This window comes from Hevea brasiliensis, chromosome 14 (genome assembly GCF_030052815.1).
Source record: "Hevea brasiliensis isolate MT/VB/25A 57/8 chromosome 14, ASM3005281v1, whole genome shotgun sequence".
Taxonomy (NCBI): Eukaryota; Viridiplantae; Streptophyta; class Magnoliopsida; order Malpighiales; family Euphorbiaceae; genus Hevea; species Hevea brasiliensis.
Genome location: NC_079506.1, coordinates 6,361,419 through 6,383,609, shown reverse-complemented (window position 1 = coordinate 6,383,609; position 22,191 = coordinate 6,361,419). Strand labels below are relative to the sequence as shown.

The 22,191-nt window shown below is 33.2% G+C and overlaps 4 protein-coding genes across 10 annotated transcripts in view; 3 read left to right on the top strand and 1 right to left on the bottom strand.

Annotated features, from left to right (window-relative positions):
* The window catches only part of LOC110659969 (phenylacetaldehyde reductase), a 38,490-nt gene extending 34,083 nt beyond the window's left edge, over positions 1–4,407 (top strand). The window contains exons 9-14 of the mRNA XM_058135762.1: positions 1,510–1,632; positions 1,984–2,153; positions 2,543–2,744; positions 2,921–3,094; positions 3,381–3,567; positions 3,874–4,407. Coding sequence (XP_057991745.1) covers positions 1,510–1,632; positions 1,984–2,153; positions 2,543–2,744; positions 2,921–3,094; positions 3,381–3,567; positions 3,874–4,018 — 1,001 coding nt within the window. The 3' untranslated portion in view covers positions 4,019–4,407. The remainder of the gene's footprint in view (positions 1–1,509; positions 1,633–1,983; positions 2,154–2,542; positions 2,745–2,920; positions 3,095–3,380; positions 3,568–3,873) is intronic.
* A 401-nt stretch (positions 4,408–4,808) lies between these two features.
* Positions 4,809–10,814, top strand: LOC131173417 (phenylacetaldehyde reductase-like). Of its 2 annotated transcripts, XM_058135765.1 has the most exons (12): positions 4,815–5,040; positions 5,576–5,745; positions 5,946–6,137; positions 6,337–6,499; positions 6,790–6,973; positions 7,283–7,370; positions 8,194–8,326; positions 8,861–9,030; positions 9,231–9,422; positions 9,620–9,782; positions 10,067–10,253; positions 10,560–10,814. In XM_058135765.1, the coding sequence occupies exons 1-12, from the start codon at positions 4,923–4,925 to the stop codon at positions 10,702–10,704; spliced, it is 1,905 nt and encodes a 634-aa protein (XP_057991748.1). In that variant the 5' UTR covers positions 4,815–4,922; the 3' UTR covers positions 10,705–10,814. The 2 variants fall into 2 exon arrangements, with proteins under 2 accessions (XP_057991749.1, XP_057991748.1); XM_058135766.1 differs by lacking the exons at positions 8,194–8,326; positions 8,861–9,030; positions 9,231–9,422; ... (1 more) ...; positions 10,067–10,253; positions 10,560–10,814 and having other exon boundaries at positions 4,809–5,040; positions 6,787–6,973; positions 7,283–7,533.
* A 1,627-nt stretch (positions 10,815–12,441) lies between these two features.
* LOC131173411 (phenylacetaldehyde reductase-like) lies at positions 12,442–15,102 on the top strand. Its single transcript, XM_058135748.1, has 6 exons — positions 12,442–12,716; positions 13,250–13,419; positions 13,620–13,811; positions 13,906–14,068; positions 14,359–14,545; positions 14,809–15,102. The coding sequence occupies exons 1-6, from the start codon at positions 12,599–12,601 to the stop codon at positions 14,960–14,962; spliced, it is 984 nt and encodes a 327-aa protein (XP_057991731.1). The 5' UTR covers positions 12,442–12,598; the 3' UTR covers positions 14,963–15,102.
* Positions 15,103–16,852: 1,750 nt separating this feature from the next.
* Positions 16,853–20,761, bottom strand: LOC131173414 (plant cysteine oxidase 1-like). Of its 6 annotated transcripts, XM_058135759.1 has the most exons (6): positions 20,117–20,761; positions 18,968–19,086; positions 18,714–18,876; positions 18,301–18,348; positions 17,768–17,836; positions 16,853–17,103 (listed from the first exon to the last, which is right to left on the bottom strand). In XM_058135759.1, exons 1-4 carry the CDS (start codon positions 20,382–20,384, stop codon positions 18,335–18,337), a joined length of 564 nt encoding a protein of 187 aa, XP_057991742.1. In that variant the 5' UTR covers positions 20,385–20,761; the 3' UTR covers positions 16,853–17,103; positions 17,768–17,836; positions 18,301–18,334. The 6 variants fall into 6 exon arrangements, with proteins under 6 accessions (XP_057991742.1, XP_057991740.1, XP_057991741.1 ...); XM_058135757.1 differs by lacking the exon at positions 18,301–18,348; XM_058135758.1 differs by lacking the exon at positions 18,301–18,348 and having other exon boundaries at positions 16,853–17,053.
* Between the last annotated feature and the right edge of the window lie 1,430 nt (positions 20,762–22,191).

The window sequence follows — 22,191 nt, the reverse complement described above, 5'->3', positions numbered from 1 at the left end:
AATGAAGATACAGTTTAATAAATTAATTACCAACTAATCAAGTGTCTGTACAATACATAAATGATTTTGTTTATTTTTTTAAAATAAAATTATAAATTAATATAATATTATATATAGAACTATTATAATTGATAATAATTTTTTTAATTAGGAATAGGAATCCTAATAAATTTCAAAATTACCTAGAAGTATATTTAATATAAATAAAAAATTAATTTAATTAATTAAAGAAATTAATTAGATTTGTAATAGACCACCAAGAAATTGAAGAGCTTAAATGATCTTGTGTCTTTTATTTCTTTTGATTGATTTAACGTGTATTATTGAGTTATCAGCAAAATGGATCTTATGGCAATCAACTTCATAAATTCATGTTTTATAAAAAAAATAAAAAAAAACATGAATTCATGATAAAATAAGAGTTTGTGTTGTACAAGGAAGAACTTCACTGTTCCAGTTCACAAGCCTCTCGATCATTTAACTATTGACTCTGATGTGACACTTATGATCATACACAATTATCTAGTTTTGGTGTTGTTGGTTGATCACAAACAGAGGTCTTGAGTGAGAAGTGAAACTAGAACCTGAAACCACATCCCCACATTTGCTGCATGGAAGGATCTTGGCATGTTGATATTTTCTTTGTCAATTCAAGGTCTCTATCCACAATAATCCCCACAGAGCATCAGTAAGTGACAAATTTGATTTGAAAGCAATAATTTTGAACTTTTTACGAGGATTTCCCGCACAAGTTATGAAAAATGAAGAAATATGAACATGTTGCTTGTTAAATTTCTGTAATGGTTGCATTCCCACTCAAACTCCAGCCAAATGTTGGAGATTGCAAAAGTGTTTTGTATGTTTATGAATTTCTCTTCCTCTTTCTATCTGTTTGAGAAATTTCACCAATTAGGAGAGAGAGAGAGAGAGAGAGAGAGAGAGAGAGAGAGAGAGAGAGAGAGAAGTACGAGAGTGGGATTAAACGAAGCAAAAATGGAGCAATTAAAATAAAAGAACATAGATTTTACATTTGGCAATGTATTTACGTCCATGGAGCCGCTGCAGTATTCTTACTATGAGAAAAAAAAAATTCTGCAATTAATCATTTTAGCATTTCCTGTATATAGCAGAATACAATAATGAGTGTTGCCCCCGCAGGCCCGCACCTTAACTATCCCAACTCTCTATTGATGGTACAACGATGTGGTTCTGCTCCACACCGCTTCACCCGCCTCTCTGCGCATAATATCCTTCCATTTGTTTTTAAATATCCAATAATAATCTTAATATGAGACACTCTAATTCAACATGTTCAAACATTAATCTATGGCATTCTTTAATTCTTTCTTACAAATTATAATCCTTTTCCAGTCTCTTGGATTCCTTAATATCTGCAAATAAAAGTGGCTAATTCCTCTTAAATTGTTACAGAACTAAAGTGGTCCCCCATTTTCTAGATTTTATAAGTAGCCCACCACCCACCCCTCCATTTGCACACACAAGACACAGACAGGATGAGCGGAGAAGGCAAGGTGGTATGTGTAACAGGGGGGTCAGGTTACATAGCTTCATGGCTAGTTAATTTCTTGCTGCAAAAGGGTTATACAGTCAGAGCCACCGTTCGCGAGCCAAGTCAGTATCTCTCTTTCTTTGTCTGTTTTTCCTCTCTTTTTAACCTTAATTTGATTATTCAGTTGTTATCAGGAAGTTGTTTTGGATATTTTTCTTCTTCTTATAATTCTTGATTCTGTTGCATTTTCTGTTACATTATGTGCAGTCTGAATACCAACCATGTTAGGAACTACTTTTTTTTTTTAAATTAGGAAACTTTTCAAACATTTATTGTTTGTTGAATGCACAAGAATCATGAAATTCAATTAAAGTTGTTTGATTAACCTAATTCTTGCTAATTCTTTGCCAAATTAGATAAAGTTCAATGAAAAATCTCATTCATGTCAATTGTTCTATTCATATATGAAACAGGTGATCCAAAGAAAACAGATCACTTGCTTGCTCTTGATGGAGCTAAGGAAAGACTTCATTTATTCAAAGCTGATTTACTGGAAGAAGGGTCTTTTGATTCTGCAATTGATGGGTGTGAAGGTGTTTTCCATGCAGCATCCCCTGTATTAATTTCAGCTACTGATCCACAGGTTTCTTTCCCATACCTTTTGATTATATTCCTATATCTTCATGATGGATTAGGATTGGTCCAATTAGCCATTTTTTTTCCAAAAATCTAGACTCGATGACAATGGGGTTGCAAACCTTACCCCTATAAAAGAAATTTTGTCAGTTCTACTCAAATCAGTAACAACATATAGATGCATCAGTTTTGAATTATAAACATTAGCCATTTTAGTTGGTTGCAGGAGGTTATCAGCTCTAGCTTTGTTATTGTATGGCCATTTTAATTCTTTTTCTGCTTTAATTTCTATCCCGGTGTCATTTATGCTTATAATTTTGAGGTATTATCTGGTTTGTCCACTGTTCATAAACCGTGTATTCACAAAAACTTCCATTTTGTTTTGCTGTATTTCAGGCAGAACTAATTGATCCTGCAGTGAAAGGAACACTTAACGTACTTAAATCATGTACAAAAGTTCAGTCTATCAAGAGAGTGGTTATAACATCTTCTATTGCAACAGTTATGTTTGACAGAAAACCTCAGACCCCTGATGTGGTGGTAGATGAGACTTGGCATTCGGATCCAGCAGTTTGTAAGGAAATGAAGGTGTTCTTTTGTGCTAATTTCTTAGTACTTTATAAACTTATTTATTTTGGTTTATAAAATCTTATCTTCAATCTTTTTAAAGTATTACTTATTTCCAGAGATATAAAAGCAACATAAAAGAACCATCTTTGTTCTTTTCTCTGTTGTTCTCTACATCTAATTATATGCTGATGCCACTTAATTTAGTTTCTTTTCGGCTTTCGTATATGCTTGCAAAAACCTTGGCGGAAAAGGCTGCTTGGAATTTTGCAAAAGAGAATGCAATTGACTTGGTTACAATACATCCAGCATATGTGATTGGCCCTCTCTTACAGCCAACTCTTAATGCCAGTGTGGCGACGATTTTTAATCTTGTAAATGGTAGCATTCAGCAACCGTTTAATTATATAAGAATTATAAATGGTAATCTTCCAAACAAAAAGGATTGCTAGAAGATGATATATATGTAAATACGTGGTTATTTTATATAACTCAACTAAACTTAGCCCACTTTCAATCCAGTTATAGATTTTTTTTTCCTTCATTCTGTTTGTTTTGGAACTAACCAAGAAATTTCAAATTTATCCCCACTGATCGAACCAGTCTGCCTTGCAACAAGATTATTCTTTATTTTCTTTGATAGAACGTCTTAGTTTTCTTGGTGCAGGAGCTCAGACATATCCCAACGAATATTACGGGTCAACTGATGTTAGGGACGTTGCAGAAGCTCATATTCAAGCTTTTGAGATTCCTTCAGCTTATGGCAGATATTGTTTAGTTGCAAATGTGTCGCACTATTCTGAACTTGTGAAGATTGTCCATGAACATTTTCCCTCCTTGCAACTTCCTGCAAAGTAAGTGATTGTTTTCTGCAATTCGAATGACACTCATTTTATGTTGGCATCTTCTTTTGGATAACATTTCTGGGGTTACATTGGCAATTCAAGTAAGCTGTTAGGATCAGTTGTGAGAGAGTTTGTTGAGAAACATTCTGAAGATTAATTCTATGGTTTTAAAAAGTAAAATTGTGCACAAAAACTTTCATTTATCACCAATGTCCTAAATAACTTGTTACTTTTTTTTTTGTCTTTTTGAGCTTTCTTGTTCTCTAACTGCAATTTCTCCCACATTGAAATCCATGTGTTGTTTAAACATTGCAGATGTGATGATAAACCTCAATTCATGCCACATGTCAAGGTATCCAAAGAGAAAGCAAAAACTTTGGGTATCAACTTCATTCCTCTGGAAGCTACTCTCAAGGACACTATTGAGAACCTGAAGGAAAAGGGCTTCCTCAGCATCTAATTAGATCGTATGTGATAGTGAGGTGATGCAAAAACGAGCCAGAAAATTTAGAACGAACATTGTGCTTTTCCCTAAAAACCTTCAGGGTTCAAATACTTGTATATATCGTTTTGAATTTCTCCAATTGTTATTGAAGATTGTATGTGAAAGACATGCTCACTTGCTCACCATCTTCCTGAATAGTAAATTAATGTCATCACAGAAGATTGTGGTCAATCCTTGTACGCATGGGTTGTGCTTAGCTGCATGTATCTGGGATTTATTACATTACCATGTGGATGATCACAATTGTAGGAAATGTTTTGTATGATTTTCTTGCATAGCAGATGTCAAGATGACAAGCTTTATGCAGATAAAATCAAATAAATTCCCTCTGCAATTTCTGCCTCGATCTTTCTCTTTATTTTCACTTTGAAACAAGTCCAAATAGTTGAAATACATGGATTAGAGGTATTTTGTATGGATAGTGGCTTGTAAAATTTTGTATGTTTTACTACAGTATTCATCCAAATCCAGTGACGGAGTTGCATAATACAAGTAGGAATTTCTCCATCCTAGACACATTTGAAAAATATTTTCCAATAATAGATTTTTTTTTTTTTACTCTTATTTCATGCTTGATGACAAATTAACAGTGGAAATGAAAGGAACAGAAAATTTAATTTGCAAGTTGAAATTTTGACATTAAAAATAGCTAGTTGAGGTGGGTATCAATCGATCCAATCATCAAAAAAAGAATAAAATAAAGAAAAAAAAAATACAACTATCAAATAGTATTCTAATATATGCACTTCATCTCTTCATCAATTCCATTATAAAGAAACATACAGAGAAGCAATATACGGTGAAAACAGCAACCATTCATTTTTATTGCTTTTCTTTACTAGAGAGAACTACAGGGAGGATGTGTGGAGAAGGGAAGGTGGTGTGTGTAACAGGAGGGTCAGGCTACATAGCTTCATGGCTGATTAAGAGATTACTCCAAAGGGGTTATATCGTTAAAGCCACTGTTCGTGACACAGGTCTCAACTTCTCCTTCAAAGTACTGTTTTTTGGCTTTTTTTTTTTAACCAAATTTAGCCATATATTGGCTGAGTGGTTTTGCACAGGAATCTTCTTCTTTTGGAAAGTTCTAGGAAATTAAACCTACAATCTTGCTGATAATTATCTTTTATGTGCATTAATTAAGCCAACCGTGCTTTGTTTTTCTTTCATTCTGGTTTTTTCCCCCTTTCTTGTTACATTTGTTTTGAACTGTGAATTACAATTATATTGGAAACTTTTAGTCAGAAAAATTTCAAGAATTTGTGGTTAGAGCATTTATATAAAGGTGACTAGTGCATGAAGCATCCCATACTTTTCGGCTTTAGGTAAGGTTGATGTACATCCATAACTTCCAAGTCATAAATGGTGTAACTTTATCATCACAACAAAGCCACCCTCTAAATATACAGGAAAAAATCATTCAGACTGAGAATTGAATCCACGGACTGAGAAATATAACTAATGCTGAACTTTGCGCACTAATTTAGCTAATTCTATTTAAATGTGACACAGGTGATCCAAAGAAAACAGATCACTTACTTGCACTTGATGGAGCTAAGGAAAGGCTTCATTTGTTCAAAGCAAATTTACTGGAAGAAGGGTCTTTTGATGCTGCAGTTGATGGATGCGAAGGAGTTTTCCATACTGCATCCCCTGTACTATTTGCAGTCACTGATCCACTGGTTCCTCTCTCATACCTTTCAAATACCTTCCATCTTCTTGATAGGTTAACAAATTCATTAAACTTTGTGTAAAGGGTTATATATAGCAGATAATTAGCTGATCAGCGCCCTTATGCTTATAATTTTGAGGCCTAATACATTTTCTTCATTGCCTCACACGACCTGCAAGAAATATTCCCATTTTATTTTCTGGGTTTCAGGCAGAACTAATTGATCCAGCAGTGAAAGGAACACTTAATGTTCTTAAATCATGCACAAAAGTTCAATCTATCAAGAGAGTGATTATAACATCTTCTATGGCGACAGTTATGTTTGACAGAAAACCTCAGACCCCTGATGTGGTGGTAGATGAGACTTGGCATTCGGATCCAGCAGTTTGTAAGGAAATGAAGGTGTTCTTTTGTGCTAATTTCTTAGTACTTTATAAACTTATTTATTTTGGTTTACAAAATCTTATCTTCAATCTTTTTAAAGTATTAGTTATTTCCAGAGATATAAAAGCAACATAAAAGAACCATCTCTGTTCTTTTCTCTGTTGTTCTCTCTACATCTTATTATATGCTGATGCCACTTAATTTAGTTTCTTTTCAGCTTTCGTATATGCTTGCAAAAACCTTGGCGGAAAAGGCTGCTTGGAATTTTGCAAAAGAGAATGCAATTGACTTGGTTACAATACATCCAGCATATGTGATTGGCCCTCTCTTACAGCCAACTCTTAATGCCAGTGTGGCGATGATTTTTAATCTTGTAAATGGTAGTATACAGCAATCGTTTAATTATATAAGAATTATAAATGGTAATCTTCCAAACAAAAAGGATTGCTAGAAGATGATATATATGTAAATACGTGGTTATTTTATATAACTCAACTAAACTTAGCCCACTTTCAATCCAGTTATAGATTTTTTTTTCCCTTCATTCTGGTTGTTTTGGAACTAACCAAGAAATTTCAAATTTATCCCCACTGATTGAACCAGTCTGCCTTGCAACAAGATTATTCTTTATTTTCTTTGATAGAACGTCTTAGTTTTCTTGGTGCAGGAGCTCAGACATACCCCAACGAATATTACGGATCAACTGATGTTAGGGACGTTGCAGAAGCTCATATTCAAGCTTTTGAGATTCCTTCAGCTTATGGCAGATATTGTTTAGTTGCAAATGTGTCGCACTATTCTGAACTTGTGAAGATTGTCCATGAGCATTTTCCCTCCTTGCAACTTCCTGCAAAGTAAGTGATTGTTTTCTGCAATTCGAATGACACTCATTTTATGTTGGCCATCTTCTTTTGGATAACATTTCTGGAGTTACATGAGCAATTCAAGTAAGCTGTTAGGATCAGTTGTGAGAGAGTTTGTTGAGAAACATTCTGAAGATTAATTCTATGGTTTTAAAAAGTAAAATTGTGCACAAAAACTTTCATTTATCACCAATGTCCTAAATAACTTGTTACTTTTTTTTTTTTGCCTTTTTGAGCTTTCTTGTTCTCTAACTGCAATTTCTCCCACATTGAAATCCATGTGTTGTTTAAACATTGCAGATGTGATGATAAACCTCAATTCATGCCACATGTCAAGGTATCCAAAGAGAAAGCAAAAACTTTGGGTATCAACTTCATTCCTCTGGAAGCTACTCTCAAGGACACTATTGAGAACCTGAAGGAAAAGGGCTTCCTCAGCATCTAATTAGATCGTATGTGATAGTGAGGTGATGCAAAAACGAGCCAGAAAATTTAGAACGAACAATGTGCTTTTCCCTAAAAACCTTCAGGGTTCAAATACTTGTACGCATGGGTTGTGCTTAGCTGCATGTATCTGCGATTTATTACATTACCATGTGGATGATCACAATTGTAGGAAATGTTTTGTATGATTTTCTTGCATAGCAGATGTCAAGATGACAAGCCTTATGCAGATAAAATCAAATAAATTCCCTCTGCAATTTCTGCCTCGATCGTTCTCTTTATTTTCACTTTGCACAAGTCCAAAGAGTTGAAATACATGGATTAGAGGTATTTTGTATGGATAGTGGCTTGTAAAATTTTGTTTGTTTTACTAGAGTATACATCCAAATCCGGTGACAGAGTTGCATAATACAAGTAGGAATTTCTCCATCCTAGACACATTTGAAAAATATTTTCCAATAATAGATTTTTTTTTTTTTTACTCTTATTTCATGCTTGATGACAAATTAACAGTGAAAATGAAAGGAACAGAAAATTTAATTTGCAAGTTGAAATTTTGACATTAAAAATAGCTAGTTGAGGTGGGTATCAATCGATCCAATCATCAAAAAAAGAATAAAATAAAGAAAAAAAAAATACAACTATCAAATAGTATTCTAATATATGCACTTCATCTCTTCATCAATTCCATTATAAAGAAACATACAGAGAAGCAATATACGGTGAAAACAGCAACCATTCATTTTTATTGCTTTTCTTTACTAGAGAGAACTACAGGGAGGATGTGTGGAGAAGGGAAGGTGGTGTGTGTAACAGGAGGGTCAGGCTACATAGCTTCATGGCTGATTAAGAGATTACTCCAAAGGGGTTATATCGTTAAAGCCACTGTTCGTGACACAGGTCTCAACTTCTCCTTCAAAGTACTGTTTTTTGGCTTTTTTTTTTTAACCAAATTTAGCAATATATTGGCTGAGTGGTTTTGCACAGGAATCTTCTTCTTTTGGAAAGTTCTAGGAAATTAAACCTACAATCTTGCTGATAATTATCTTGTATGTGCATTAATTAAGCCAACCGTGCTTTGTTTTTCTTTCATTCTGGTTTTTCCCCCTTTCTCGTTACATTTGTTTTGAACTGTGAATTACAATTATATTGGAAACTTTTAGTCAGAAAAATTTCAAGAATTTGTGGTTAGAGCATTTATATAAAGGTGACTAGTGCATGAAGCATCCCATACTTTTCGGCTTTAGGTAAGGTTGATGTACATCCATAACCTCCAAGTCATAAATGGTGTAACTTTATCATCACAGCAAAGCCACCCTCTAAATATACAGGAAAAAATCATTCAGACTGAGAATTGAATCCACGGACTGAGAAATATAACTAATGCTGAACTTTGCGCACTAATTTAGCTAATTCTATTTAAATGTGACACAGGTGATCCAAAGAAAACAGATCACTTACTTGCACTTGATGGAGCTAAGGAAAGGCTTCATTTGTTCAAAGCAAATTTACTGGAACAAGGGTCTTTTGATGCTGCAGTTGATGGATGCGAAGGAGTTTTCCATACTGCATCCCCTGTACTATTTGCAGTCACTGATCCACAGGTTCCTCTCTCATACCTTTCAAATACCTTCCATCTTCTTGATAGGTTAACAAATTCATTAAACTTTGTGTAAAGGGTTATATATAGCAGATAATTAGCTGATCAGCGCCCTTATGCTTATAATTTTGAGGCCTAATACATTTTCTTCATTGCCTCACACGACCTGCAAGAAATATTCCCATTTTATTTTCTGGGTTTCAGGCAGAACTAATTGATCCAGCAGTGAAAGGAACACTTAATGTTCTTAAATCATGCACAAAAGTTCAATCTATCAAGAGAGTGATTATAACATCTTCTATGGCGACAGTTATATTTGACAGAAAACCTCAGACCCCTGATGTGGTGGTAGATGAGACTTGGCATTCGGATCCAGCAGTTTGTAAGGAAATGAAGGTGTTCTTTTGTGCTAATTTCTTAGTACTTTGTAAACTTATTTATTTTGGTTTATAAAATCTTAGCTTCAATCTTTTTAAAGTATTAGTTATTTCCAGAGATATAAAAGCAACATAAAAGAACCATCTTTGTTCTTTTCTCTGTTGTTCTCTACATCTTATTATATGCTGATGCCACTTAATTTAGTTTCTTTTCAGCTTTCGTATATGCTTGCAAAAACCTTGGCGGAAAAGGCTGCTTGGAATTTTGCAAAAGAGAATGCAATTGACTTGGTTACAATACATCCAGCATATGTGATTGGCCCTCTCTTACAGCCAACTCTTAATGCCAGTGTGGCGATGATTTTTAATCTTGTAAATGGTAGTATACAGCAACCGTTTAATTATATAAGAATTATAAATGATAATCTTCCAAACAAAAAGGATTGCTAGAAGATGATATATATGTAAATACGTGGTTATTTTATATAACTCAACTAAACTTAGCCCACTTTCAATCCAGTTATTTTTTTTTCCCCTTCATTCTGGTTGTTTTGGAACTAACCAAGAAATTTCAAATTTATCCCCACTGATTGAACCAGTCTGCCTTGCAACAAGATTATTCTTTATTTTCTTTGATAGAACGTCTTAGTTTTCTTGGTGCAGGAGCTCAGACATATCCCAACGAATATTACGGGTCAACTGATGTTAGGGACGTTGCAGAAGCTCATATTCAAGCTTTTGAGATTCCTTCAGCTTATGGCAGATATTGTTTAGTTGCAAATGTGTCGCACTATTCTGAACTTGTGAAGATTGTCCATGAACATTTTCCCTCCTTGCAACTTCCTGCAAAGTAAGTGATTGTTTTCTGCAATTCGAATGACACTCATTTTATGTTGGCCATCTTCTTTTGGATAACATTTCTGGGGTTACATGGGCAATTCAAGTAAGCTGTTAGGATCAGTTGTGAGAGAGTTTGTTGAGAAACATTCTGAAGATTAATTCTATGGCTTTAAAAAGTAAAATTGTGCACAAAAACTTTCATTTATCACCAATATCCTAAATAACTTGTTACTTTTTTTTTGTCTTTTTGAGCTTTCTTGTTTTCTAACTGCAATTTCTCCCACATTGAAATCCATGTGTTGTTTAAACATTGCAGATGTGATGATAAACCTCAATTCATGCCACATGCCAAGGTATCCAAAGAGAAAGCAAAAACTTTGGGTATCAACTTCATTCCTCTGGAAGCTACTCTCAAGGACACTATTGAGAGCCTGAAGGAGAAGGGCTTCCTCAGCATCTAATTAGATCGTATGTGATAGTGAGGTGATGCAAAAACGAGCCAGAAAATTTAGAACGAACAATGTGCTTTTCCCTAAAAACCTTCAGGGTTCAAATACTTGTATATATCGTTTTGAATCTCCAATTGTTATTGAAGATTGTATGTGAAAGACATGATCACTTGCTCACCATCTTCCTGAATAGTAAATTAATGTCATCACAGAAGATTGTGGTCAATCCTTGTACGCATGGGTTGTGCTTAGCTGCATGTATCTGGGATTTATTAAATTACCATGTGGATGATCACAATTGTAGGAAATGTTTGGTATGATTTTCTTGCATAGCAGATGTCAAGATGACAAGCTTTATGCAGATCAATCAAATAAATTCCCTCTGCAATTTCTGCCTCGATCGTTCTCTTTATTTTCACTTTGACACAAGTCCAAATAGTTGAAATACATGGATTAGAGGTATTTTGTATGGATAGTGGCTTGTAAAATTTTGTATGTTTTACTACAGTATACATCCAAATCCGGTGACGGAGTTGCATAATACAAGTAGGAATTTCTCCATCCTAGACACATTTGAACAATATTTTCCAATAATAGATTTTTTTTTTTACTCTTATTTCATGCTTGATGACAAATTAACAGTGAAAATGAAAGGAACAGAAAATTTAATTAGCAAGTTGAGATTTTGGCATTAAGGCTCTGTTTGGATGGGGGTGAGGGAAGGGTAAATAAAGGTAATGAGGAGTTGGAAAGGGGTGAGCAAATGAAGGGTAAGGGTAAGTAAGGGTAAGGCTTACCCTCCCTTACCCCTCAAATCCCAATTTTTCTCACACCTCAAATTGGGGTGTAAGCTGGGGGAGGTGAAAGATGAAAATTATTTTATTTTTAATTTTCCTATTGTGTCTTTATTTTTTATTAAAAATCCAATTATATCTATTAAAAATAAACCTAGTTTACCAATAAAAACAAATGTTTTCTCTCTCAAGTAGCTGTATCTAATCTCTTCGCTTTCGTGAATTTTGAATTCTTGCAGAAAAAATGTTAGTTTTATCTTCCTATTTAATTTCAGTTATTAAATCATTCGTTCTTTCAATAGTTTACTGCAATTATTATGCTCTATTTGTCACATTTTTTTTACTAAATAATTCATTCTTTATTCAATCCTTTTTTGTATTACTTTATAGATATCTAAGTTGAATGTTGAAATAGTACATGCCATGGTCTGACATAAAAAGACAATTGAAAATATAAATTATAAGTCACTAAACTAAAAATAAAAGGCCTTAATTTTCTAAATAATTTATTCTTTATTCAATCCTTGTTTGTATTATTTTATAGATATCTAAGTTAAATATTGAAATAGTACATGCCATGGTCTGACATAAAAAGATAATAAAAAATATAAATTATAGGTCACTAAACTAAAAATAAAAGGCCTTAATTTACATATTAAAAAAATAAAGAATAAATTTTATCTAATAGAAAAAGATGTTTTTATAATTTTAATAATTATTTACTCTTCTTTCACCTCTTTCCAAACATAAAAAATATACATTACCTCTCTTTATCTTTCCATTAATTCAGATTTTTTTTATTATAACCCATTCTTACCCTTCTCTCTTCTTAAGCTCCCTTGCCTTCCCATTAATTACCCTTCCCTCACCCCATCCAAACAGAGCCTAAAAATAGCCATTGTGGTAGGTATCAATTGATCCGATCATCAAATAAAGAATAAAATAAGGAAAAAAAAAAAAGAAAAAGACAACTATCAAATATTATTCTAATATATGCACTTCATCTCTTCATCAATTCCATTGTAAAGAAACATACAGAGAAGTAATATACGGTGAAAACAGCAACCATTCATTTTTATTGCTTTTCTTTACTAGAGAGAACTACAGGGAGGATGTGTGGAGAAGGGAAGGTGGTGTGTGTAACAGGAGGGTCAGGCTACATAGCTTCATGGCTGATTAAGAGATTACTCCAAAGGGGTTATATCGTTAAAGCCACTGTTCGTGACACAGGTCTGAACTTCTCCTTCAAAATACTGTTTTTTGGCTTTTTTTTTAAACCAAATTTAGCCATATATTAGCTGAGTGGTTTTGCACAGGAATCTTCTTCTTTTGGAAAGTTCTAGGAAATTAAACCTACAATCTTGCTGATAATTATCTTGTATGTGCATTAATTAAGCCAACCGTGCTTTGTTTTTCTTTCATTCTGGTTTTTTTCCCCTTTCTTGTTACATTTGTTTTGAACTGTGAATTACAATTATATTGGAAACTTTCAGTCAGAAAAATTTCAAGAATTTGTGGTTAGAGCATTTATATAAAGGTGACTAGTGCATGAAGCATCCCATACTTTTCGGCTTTAGGTAAGGTTGATGTACATCCATAACCTCCAAGTCATAAATGGTGTAACTTTATCATCACAACAAAGCCACCCTCTAAATATACAGGAAAAATCATTCAGACTGAGAATTGAATCCAGGGACTGAGAAATATAACTAATGCTGAACTTTGCACACTAATTTAGCTAATTCTATTTAAATGTGACACAGGTGATCCAAAGAAAACAGATCACTTACTTGCACTTGATGGAGCTAAGGAAAGGCTTCATTTGTTCAAAGCAAATTTACTGGAAGAAGGGTCTTTTGATGCTGCAGTTGATGGATGCGAAGGAGTTTTCCATACTGCATCCCCTGTACTATTTGCAGTCACTGATCCACAGGTTCCTCTCTCATACCTTTCAAATACCTTCCATCTTCTTGATAGGTTAACAAATTCATTAAACTTTGTGTAAAGGGTTATCTATAGCAGATAATTAGCTGATCAGCGCCCTTATGCTTATAATTTTGAGGCCTAATACATTTTCTTCATTGCCTCACACGACCTGCAAGAAATATTCCCATTTTATTTTCTGTGTTTCAGGCAGAACTAATTGATCCAGCAGTGAAAGGAACACTTAATGTTCTTAAATCATGCACAAAAGTTCAATCTATCAAGAGAGTGATTATAACATCTTCTATGGTGACAATTCCTTATAACGGAAAACCTTTGAGTCTTGATGTGGTGGCTGATGAGACTTGGTTTTCAGACCCAACACTTTGCAAGGAAATGAAGGTGTTTTTATGTGCTAATTTTCTTACTACTTATTTAATGTCCTTCATTTCTTGTATGCTGATGATGCAACTAAACTTAATTAGTTGTTTTCCAGTTATGGTATGTGCTTTCAAAAACCTTAGCAGAAGAGGCTGCTTGGAAATTTGCAAAAGAAAATTCAATTGACTTGGTTACATTAAGTCCAGGAATTGTGATTGGTCCTCTGTTGCAGCCAACTCTTAATGAGACTGTGGAGATGATTCTTAAACTTGTAAATGGTATTTTTGGTTTTTCCTGAACCATTTTAGGATTATTCTTCCATATATTTTAAAGTGTTTGATGCTTGCTTCATATAAACTTTTATAAACATGATTATCTGGGTAATGATCTGGTGGAAGATGATTTACTTGTAGCAATAACTCAAAATCAGTCTCAATCCAAATCTTTACATCTCATACTGCCTATGCGAGCTCGATTTGAGTAGGAAATTTCTTGTGCTATTTGATTGAAAATGAAGATGATTCTGTATGGTTTCTTCTGATAAAATCTGCCAATCTTTTGATTGCAGGAGCACAAACATACCCTGATGCACATTATAGATCAGTTGATGTTCGGGATGTTGCCGATGCAAATATTCGTGCCTTTGAGATTCCTTCAGCTAATGGAAGATATTGTCTAGTAACAAATGCTCTCCACTTTTCTGAAGTTTTAAAGATTGTTCATCAACATTACCCTACTTTGAACCTTCCTAAAAAGTGAATGTTTGCTGCAGCTTGGATGACATTTACAAATTATATGCTATATATCCATGTAGATAAAAAAAAATAATAATAATGAATCCTATTTCTAGATAACTGTACTATAACTATAGGCGAGTGTCTCAAGAATAGTTTTATATCTCTAACAGAACATACTGTAATCCTTTCATTATTTCTTCTACATGGCTTGTTTCCTAATTGTAATTTCTCTGAGAATCTGATAACTAATGGTTCATATATGTGGTTTTCAACCATTGCAGATGTGTTACCAATGACCTCAACAACTTGTCCATGTCAACGTACATGGTATCAATGGAGAAGGCAAAAACATTGGGAATCAGCTTCATTCCTTTGGAAGTGACTCTTAGAGACACTATTGAAAGCTTGAAGGAGAAGGGCTTCCTCAGCATCTGATTTAGACTGTATCTGCTACTGAAATAATGCAAAAACAAGTGGGTAAAATGAAAGAGAAAATATGAAATTCTCCATATATGACAGCAGAAACACAGATTTTCCAAATTTGGTAGAAATAAAAGATGAACTTCTGTTTATTATTTGTTGAATCACTTTGATATGGTTTATGGCCCTGGTTCACAGTAAAAATATGATTCCTTTCATGCCAAATTGAACTCTCAATTTTGAATTTTATGCGAATTGAAATGAATTACATATCACTTTAAATTGGACAGATTCAGGTTGAATTGATATATCATGTCACACCGTACCCCTCTGTAAGGTATAATATGATCCCGTAGTATACCTAATGAATTACCAAACTTCACACTACAAGAGATTTTAAAACAATTTTCTTACTTTTTTAAGGTAGTGAGCATTTCTAGCAGGTATTAAAAACGTTTAATCGAAGTTTAAGAGTTAGGTAAAATTTTTGACCATTTTTATTTTTGTGCAAATTTTGTAAAATTTTGTAATTGAGAAAAACTAAAATTTTTGACCTGTAGAAAAGCACTTCCTATAATTCATTTCATCAAAATCAACCACCATCACGACTCAAATTAACACAATTTTTCTAAAACTCCACATTTCAAGTTAATTCTCAACTCAATTATGTTCAAAACTAATACTAAAGAATTTCATTCACATTCCATTAAAGAAAGATTGATTTACATTCATCGGTCTAAATTTACATTAGGAAATTCAAAATAAAATTAATACAAGTTCTGTACAATTGCTCAAGATCAATTTACAACATGTACATACAGTCATATACATCAAAATAAATATGAATAATAAGGGTATAATGTAATACCCGACAAAAGATCCAAAGGTAGTACTATAATCCTCAGCAGCTCACTCAGCTACTTTACTAGTCTCTCTACCTGCGACAGCAATAAAAAGTCATCGCTGAGTACAATGACTCAGTGGTGCACAACATACTAAAAATACTAATTTATGAATAATTTAAATCACAATTATTCCAATATGGTCTGAAAATGGTACACAGATACAAAACACAATTTAAAATTTTAATCAAATAATTTTTCACTTCAGAAGTCACAAAACATATTTTATAAAAACATACAGTCATATCATGCAATTAATATATTGTTCATCTCAATAGCCATAGGCTTACAAGGAATACTAAGCACTACAAGAAAAAAGAAAATTAGTAACCAAAAATTCGGTTTCAAAACATTGAAAATCGATTTTTAATTTCAGTTAGAAATCGATTTGAAATCGAAATAGTCGGTTTACAATTTGTAGGTTTCTAAATAAATTAAAAACGGAATATGACGTCCGTTTCTAATTCTGAAACCAATTTGAAATTGATATTTTCGTTCCAAAATTAGATACTGAACAATTTCGATTTCTAAATCTGTTTCAAGTTAGTAACCAAAATATATCAGTTTCTAATAATCTGAAACGGGTTTCCGTTTCAAATCAGTTTATAATCGGAACAAAAATAAAACACTTTTTAAAATCAAAATATATTCGGTTTTTAAATAGAAACAGAATTTCTTTTTTAAATCCGTTTTTAAGCATAATAAAATAAAATAAAATCATTTTATTTTGTAACCAAATACTTTTTTGTTTCATATTAAAAATGAAATTCAATTTCTAATCCGTTTTAAATTACTGTAAAAATTTTTATTTTTATTTATTTAATGCATTATTTTTTATAGTGAAGCATATAATATATTATCAAATCTCAATAATACAAGAAAATTAAAAATTCTATCATAGATAAAATAAATAAAACATTGGAGAAAAGGAAATCTTTATTAAATTATTTAAATTATGAAGTTCATAAATTTAATATATGCAAAGAAAAGTATACACTTGCAATGCAATTGAAACCCTAAGAAATCCAATATAGACTCCAACCTACAAACTTCAGTATTGGGCGATAAATAGATTACAATATCACAAAAGTGAACCAAGTCATGTCTGGCCATATTTTCTCGGTAAATACCCATGCTAGCAAGAAGATCTGGACCATTCCACTCCATATTTATTCATGAATATTCTGGTCCCATAATAATATCTCTTCAAACATTAATTATGCCCCATAGTCAAATCAAGGATAAAGCCATAATTTGCATCAAGGAAAAGCACCTCGATGAGTAAAAGTGAATGCAAAATTACTCTTAAGCAAATAGAAAGCAGGACAATTCCCTTTCCATTAGTTCAATATGAAGGACTTAAATATGAAAATTCAATTTTCAACATTCTATACCAAGTAAAATCTAACTAGGCATAGAATGTTGAAACTTGAATTTTACTTAGATCTCCAACAAGGTAAAATTTGAAACTTTAAAAATAGATTTCAAAATAGTCAAGCAACCTTCCAAACCTCTGTACCCCCTCCACAAAGAAGATAATATGCTAGAATATATTGTTAAGGGAAGCTCATTCAAATTAGCACTAATGAATGCCAAATACTGTTACATCACGGCAGCTATTATTCAATACACGCGCGCGCGTGCGTGCGCGCACACACACACACACACATGGAGAGAGGAGTAACTCATGTTACACTTCAAAATCTATTAAAGATGCAGTAAAAAGTTATGGTAATGATATTGTTAAGGTAGCTATGATAACAAACAGATAAACAGACGCAAGAATGGATGAATGAAGAAAGACATATTAAAATCCAAGGAAAACTAAGCACAAGGAAAACTAAGCACAAGCAAAATTCCCATAACAATGCAGCTCTCAGAATTTACACTCATTTAAGTGCTGTGAACACAAACTCACCATGGCAAATTCAACAAAAGCTATACGACTTGAATGGACATGATCCCCCTAAAGCCTCAAGCGGATAACCTATGAACATAGTTATTAAAGGCGCGCCTCAGGCACGCCTCAGGCTCAAGGCTCACCAGGCTCGAACCCTAGTGCCTTATTTCATTAGCAATCTTTCTTTATTTCTATCTTTAGCGAGCACTTTCATTAGCAAAAAGGACAACCACTTAAACTCAAACCAACAAACCCAATTCAAGATATATGCCAAAGGAAAAAAAAGAAAAGCATCACATTTATTTGATTTTTATGAACTTTCTAAATTTTTTACTTTTGCGCCTCACCTCTCTCAGGCGTGCGCCTGAGCCTTGCGCCTTGCGCCTAGGCTCCAAGACTCCTTGGCGCCTTAGTGCGCCTTGAGCCTTTAATAACTATGCCTATGAATGAAAAAATATACAAGAAAAAAAAGGGCAGTCAAACATTGGAATGCTCCTTACAGCCAACTCTTTTTGGGGAGGGAAGGGGATATCTTTTATTTTTGTCCTCACCTCACCACAGGTTGATTCAAAGAAATTTTTTACTTCAGCCTGAGAAGCCTGCAGATTTAATGGAATTATTAACTGGAAAATTAAATAAGTCTGAAGAAACAAGCTGCAATCAGTAAGCCTTATAGCAAAATGGCAAAGCCATCTGTGTCATGCAACCTTAAGTACATGCTAAGACAGTACAAAAAAACATAAGCTAACACAACCAAAAAGGGCCAGAGTTATTCATACCCTAGGCAGAAATGTAGGATTCACTAGAAGGATGGCAGTTTTTGAAGGTAACACTCTAACAGGATAGTAACCTAGCATCGTTCCACCAAGGTTTAAAGCAGTTCTTGCACCTTCTATTTATAAGGTTCCAATATCACACATAAGGTATGAATAATCACACTTAAGAGAGAGAGAGAGACATTCACCATCAGAAGGATTCGCCACAGCAGACACATTGCAAGGGCCATCAACCACCCAGTCATACGATTTAATGTGCATCTTCCCAAATAGCAGCTTGCAAAAAACAGTCATTCCAGGATGATTATGAAGGGGTATCACACCTGATGGCGGGAAGCAGAAGATACCCATCTGTAACAATAGAAAAATTAGAGAACCCAAATTAAAACATACTTCCCCAAGTCTCAAATTTACTATAAATGCACCTCAAAGCCCTACGCACCGAGAAATTGTCAGATATATGGATATGAAGGTATTTTATTTTAGGGGTTCTCCCAGCAGCAAGTGCACGAAAATATGGCCTCTCCGGACTCAGACCAAAATCCTCTGGTTTGATGTCATCTAGAGACAAGGAAGCAGCCATTAAAAAATCAACTACAAAGTAAATGAGAAAACAATAAAGTTAATTTTGCAGAATCAGAACCAAAGATCTGTGCTCTATTCTCAATTCTGCAAATTTTATAGACAAATGGCTAAAAAAGAAACTTCAAACAGACCAAATAATTAATTTCAAATATATCTCACATCCATAAAAACATATATAATGGCAATTGCTATTAAAATAAAATTGAAAAGTGGCAGAATAAACGAAAGGCAGAAACATTAAGGAAATAACAACACTTTGATCCAAGGAGAATACACAAAAAGAAGGTAAGTGAAAGAGCTAGCATAGCAAACATATGGTACAAATAAACACCCTTTTTAATTCAATAACTTCAGTTCAACAACAAGATTTTAAAAAAAAAAATACACAAATATACCATTAAAGGGACAACATAGGAAGATATCAATGTCCCATTCCTAAAAAAAAAATACACAACTGTACAATTAAAGGGACAACATAGGAAGATATCAATGTCCACTCCCCATAGAAAAACATGGTCAAAATAAACCATGATTAAAATAAAACAACTGGCAGCTGACCACACCAAACCAGAATTAATAAGTTTCATAAAGCATGATTGTACAAGAAGATGAAAACGCTACAAAGTCAATAATATGGCAACAAGAAACCATTGCCATGGAAGAGGTAATGTAAGTCCTAATGGCAATCTTTGGATGTAAAATTTAAGTCTCCATCAAGAGCAATTATGCCAATGTTGACATACTAATAGATAAGTACATGATACACAAATAACAACTAACAAAGAACCATTTTCATTTTATGGTATGAATAAATTGCCTAATCAGAATTGCCAAAATTAACCCCATAAACCAATACTAAAATGCAGCTAATGCCACCAGATCATTAAATTTTAATTGCTGCCCCTTCTAAAAAATTATAATTTTCAATACTTGAATCAAATTGATTAAAAACCTCTCACCAACCTTACCACACGCTAAGGAGAAAAGGACAAAAGAAATCACATACCCAAAACCGCCCTCAGCTTTTCGATTTTATCAGGAGGGGGAAAAATTCCAGGGCCACCAACGGAAAATACTTCCTCGCAGGTGTCATACAGTTTTTCAATCGGCGATACCACCACCGCCTTCTTGTGGTGCCGTCGTCGGCTCTTCTTCCCTTTGGTATTCGTATTGGTTTCTGGATTTGGATACGGGTCCAGAATTGGATTCTTTTCTTTCTCCAATTCATAAGAGTTCTTTTCCTTCTTGTTAGCCTTACTTGTCTCAATCCCCATTCAACCTGACAATTCCTCAAATGAGAACCCTCAAAAAATTCCCCCGTCAACCAAAAACAAAAAATTGCTATATGGGTATCAAACTGGCAATAGGAGAAGATCAAACTGGCATTGGAGAACGCGAACTCGGTCCTCTGGGTGGAGCACAAGAAAACCCAGAAGCCAGTTGCATTTGCTAGAGCCACAGGGGACAATGTTTTCAATGCCATCATCTGGGACATGGTGGTGGATCCTTCGTATCAGGGGATTGGATTAGGGAAGGCTGTGATGGAGAGACTTGTACAGGAGTTGTTAGAAAAGGGGATTGTGAACATTGCTTTGTATTCAAAACCCTGAGTTCTTGGCCTTTGTAGACCCCTGGGTTTTGTGGTTGATCCGGATGGTGTGCTCCAGAAAAAAAAAAAAAAAAAAAAAAAAGTAGCATATGTTTGTTGAGGTTTTTTTCTCTAGTTAGGAAAGGGAAGAGCACATGGCACATACAAGGCGGCACAACACTACAGGATAAAAAGTGTTAGGGTTTGCTATAAAGAATAAGGTCAATAGAGATTAGAGGTTCAAGATCTGGCTTGGATAACCGATATAAATCTGGTCAAGATTAATTTTGAAACCTATATAAATTGGGTTCTAAATGTAAACAGAAAATAATTTCATTTTAAAATAAAAAATAATCGATTTCTAAATTAAAAAAAAAAAGAAATTAAAAATCGACTAGAATCGATTTCTAAGTGTAAATATAGAAATTAGAAACCGACAGCTATCGGTTTCTATTTTTGACTTTAAAATTTAATAAATAAAATAGAAATTATAAATCAATATAAATCGATTTCTAAATATAAACAAAAACAATTTTATTTTGAAACCGAAAACAATCAGTTTTTAAATTAAGCAAAAAGGAATTAGAAACCGACTAGCATCGATTTCTAAATGTAAATATAGAAATTAGAAACTGACAACTATCAGTTTCTATTTTTTGCTTTAAAATTTAATAAATAAAATAGAAATTATATTAATTTTGAAAGTGATATAATTGATTTCTAAATATAAATAGAAAACAACTTCATTTTGAAACCGAAAAGCAATTGGTTTCTAAATTAAACAAAAAGAAATTAGAAACCAACTAGAATCGGTTTTTAAATTGACTTTTAAATTTATTTTGAAATCGAAAGCTATTAGTTTCTAAGTATAAATATAAAATTAGAAACCGATGGGTATCGATTTCTATTTTGACTTTAAAATTTAATAAATAAAATAAAAATTACATAACTTTTGAAACCAATATAAATCGATTTCTAAATATAAATGGAAAACACCTTTATTTTGAAACCAAAATCTTGGTTTCTAAATTGAACTAAAAGAAATTAGAAACCGACTAAAATCAGTTTCTAAATTGACTTTAAAATTTATGAAATAAAACATAAAATAGATAAATTTTGAAATCGAACGACATCGGTTTCTAAGTGTAAACATACAAAGTAGAAACCGATAGGTGTCGGTTTCTATTTTGACTTTAAAATTTAATAAATAAAATAAAAATTACATTAATTTTGAAACCGATATAATCGGTTTCTAACTATAAATAGGAATTAGAAACCGATATTAGAAACCGACTATAATCGGTTTCTAATATGACTTAAATATAATTGACTAGTTTTGAATATTTAAATTAGAAACGAAGTATAATTCAGTTTTAAATGTTGGTTTATAATCGGTTTCTAAACCGATGTTAAATTTACCGCTAAATTTTGGCACAAAATTTAGAAACCGATTGCTAATCGGTTGGTTTCAAATCGGTTGCTAATCGGTTTCT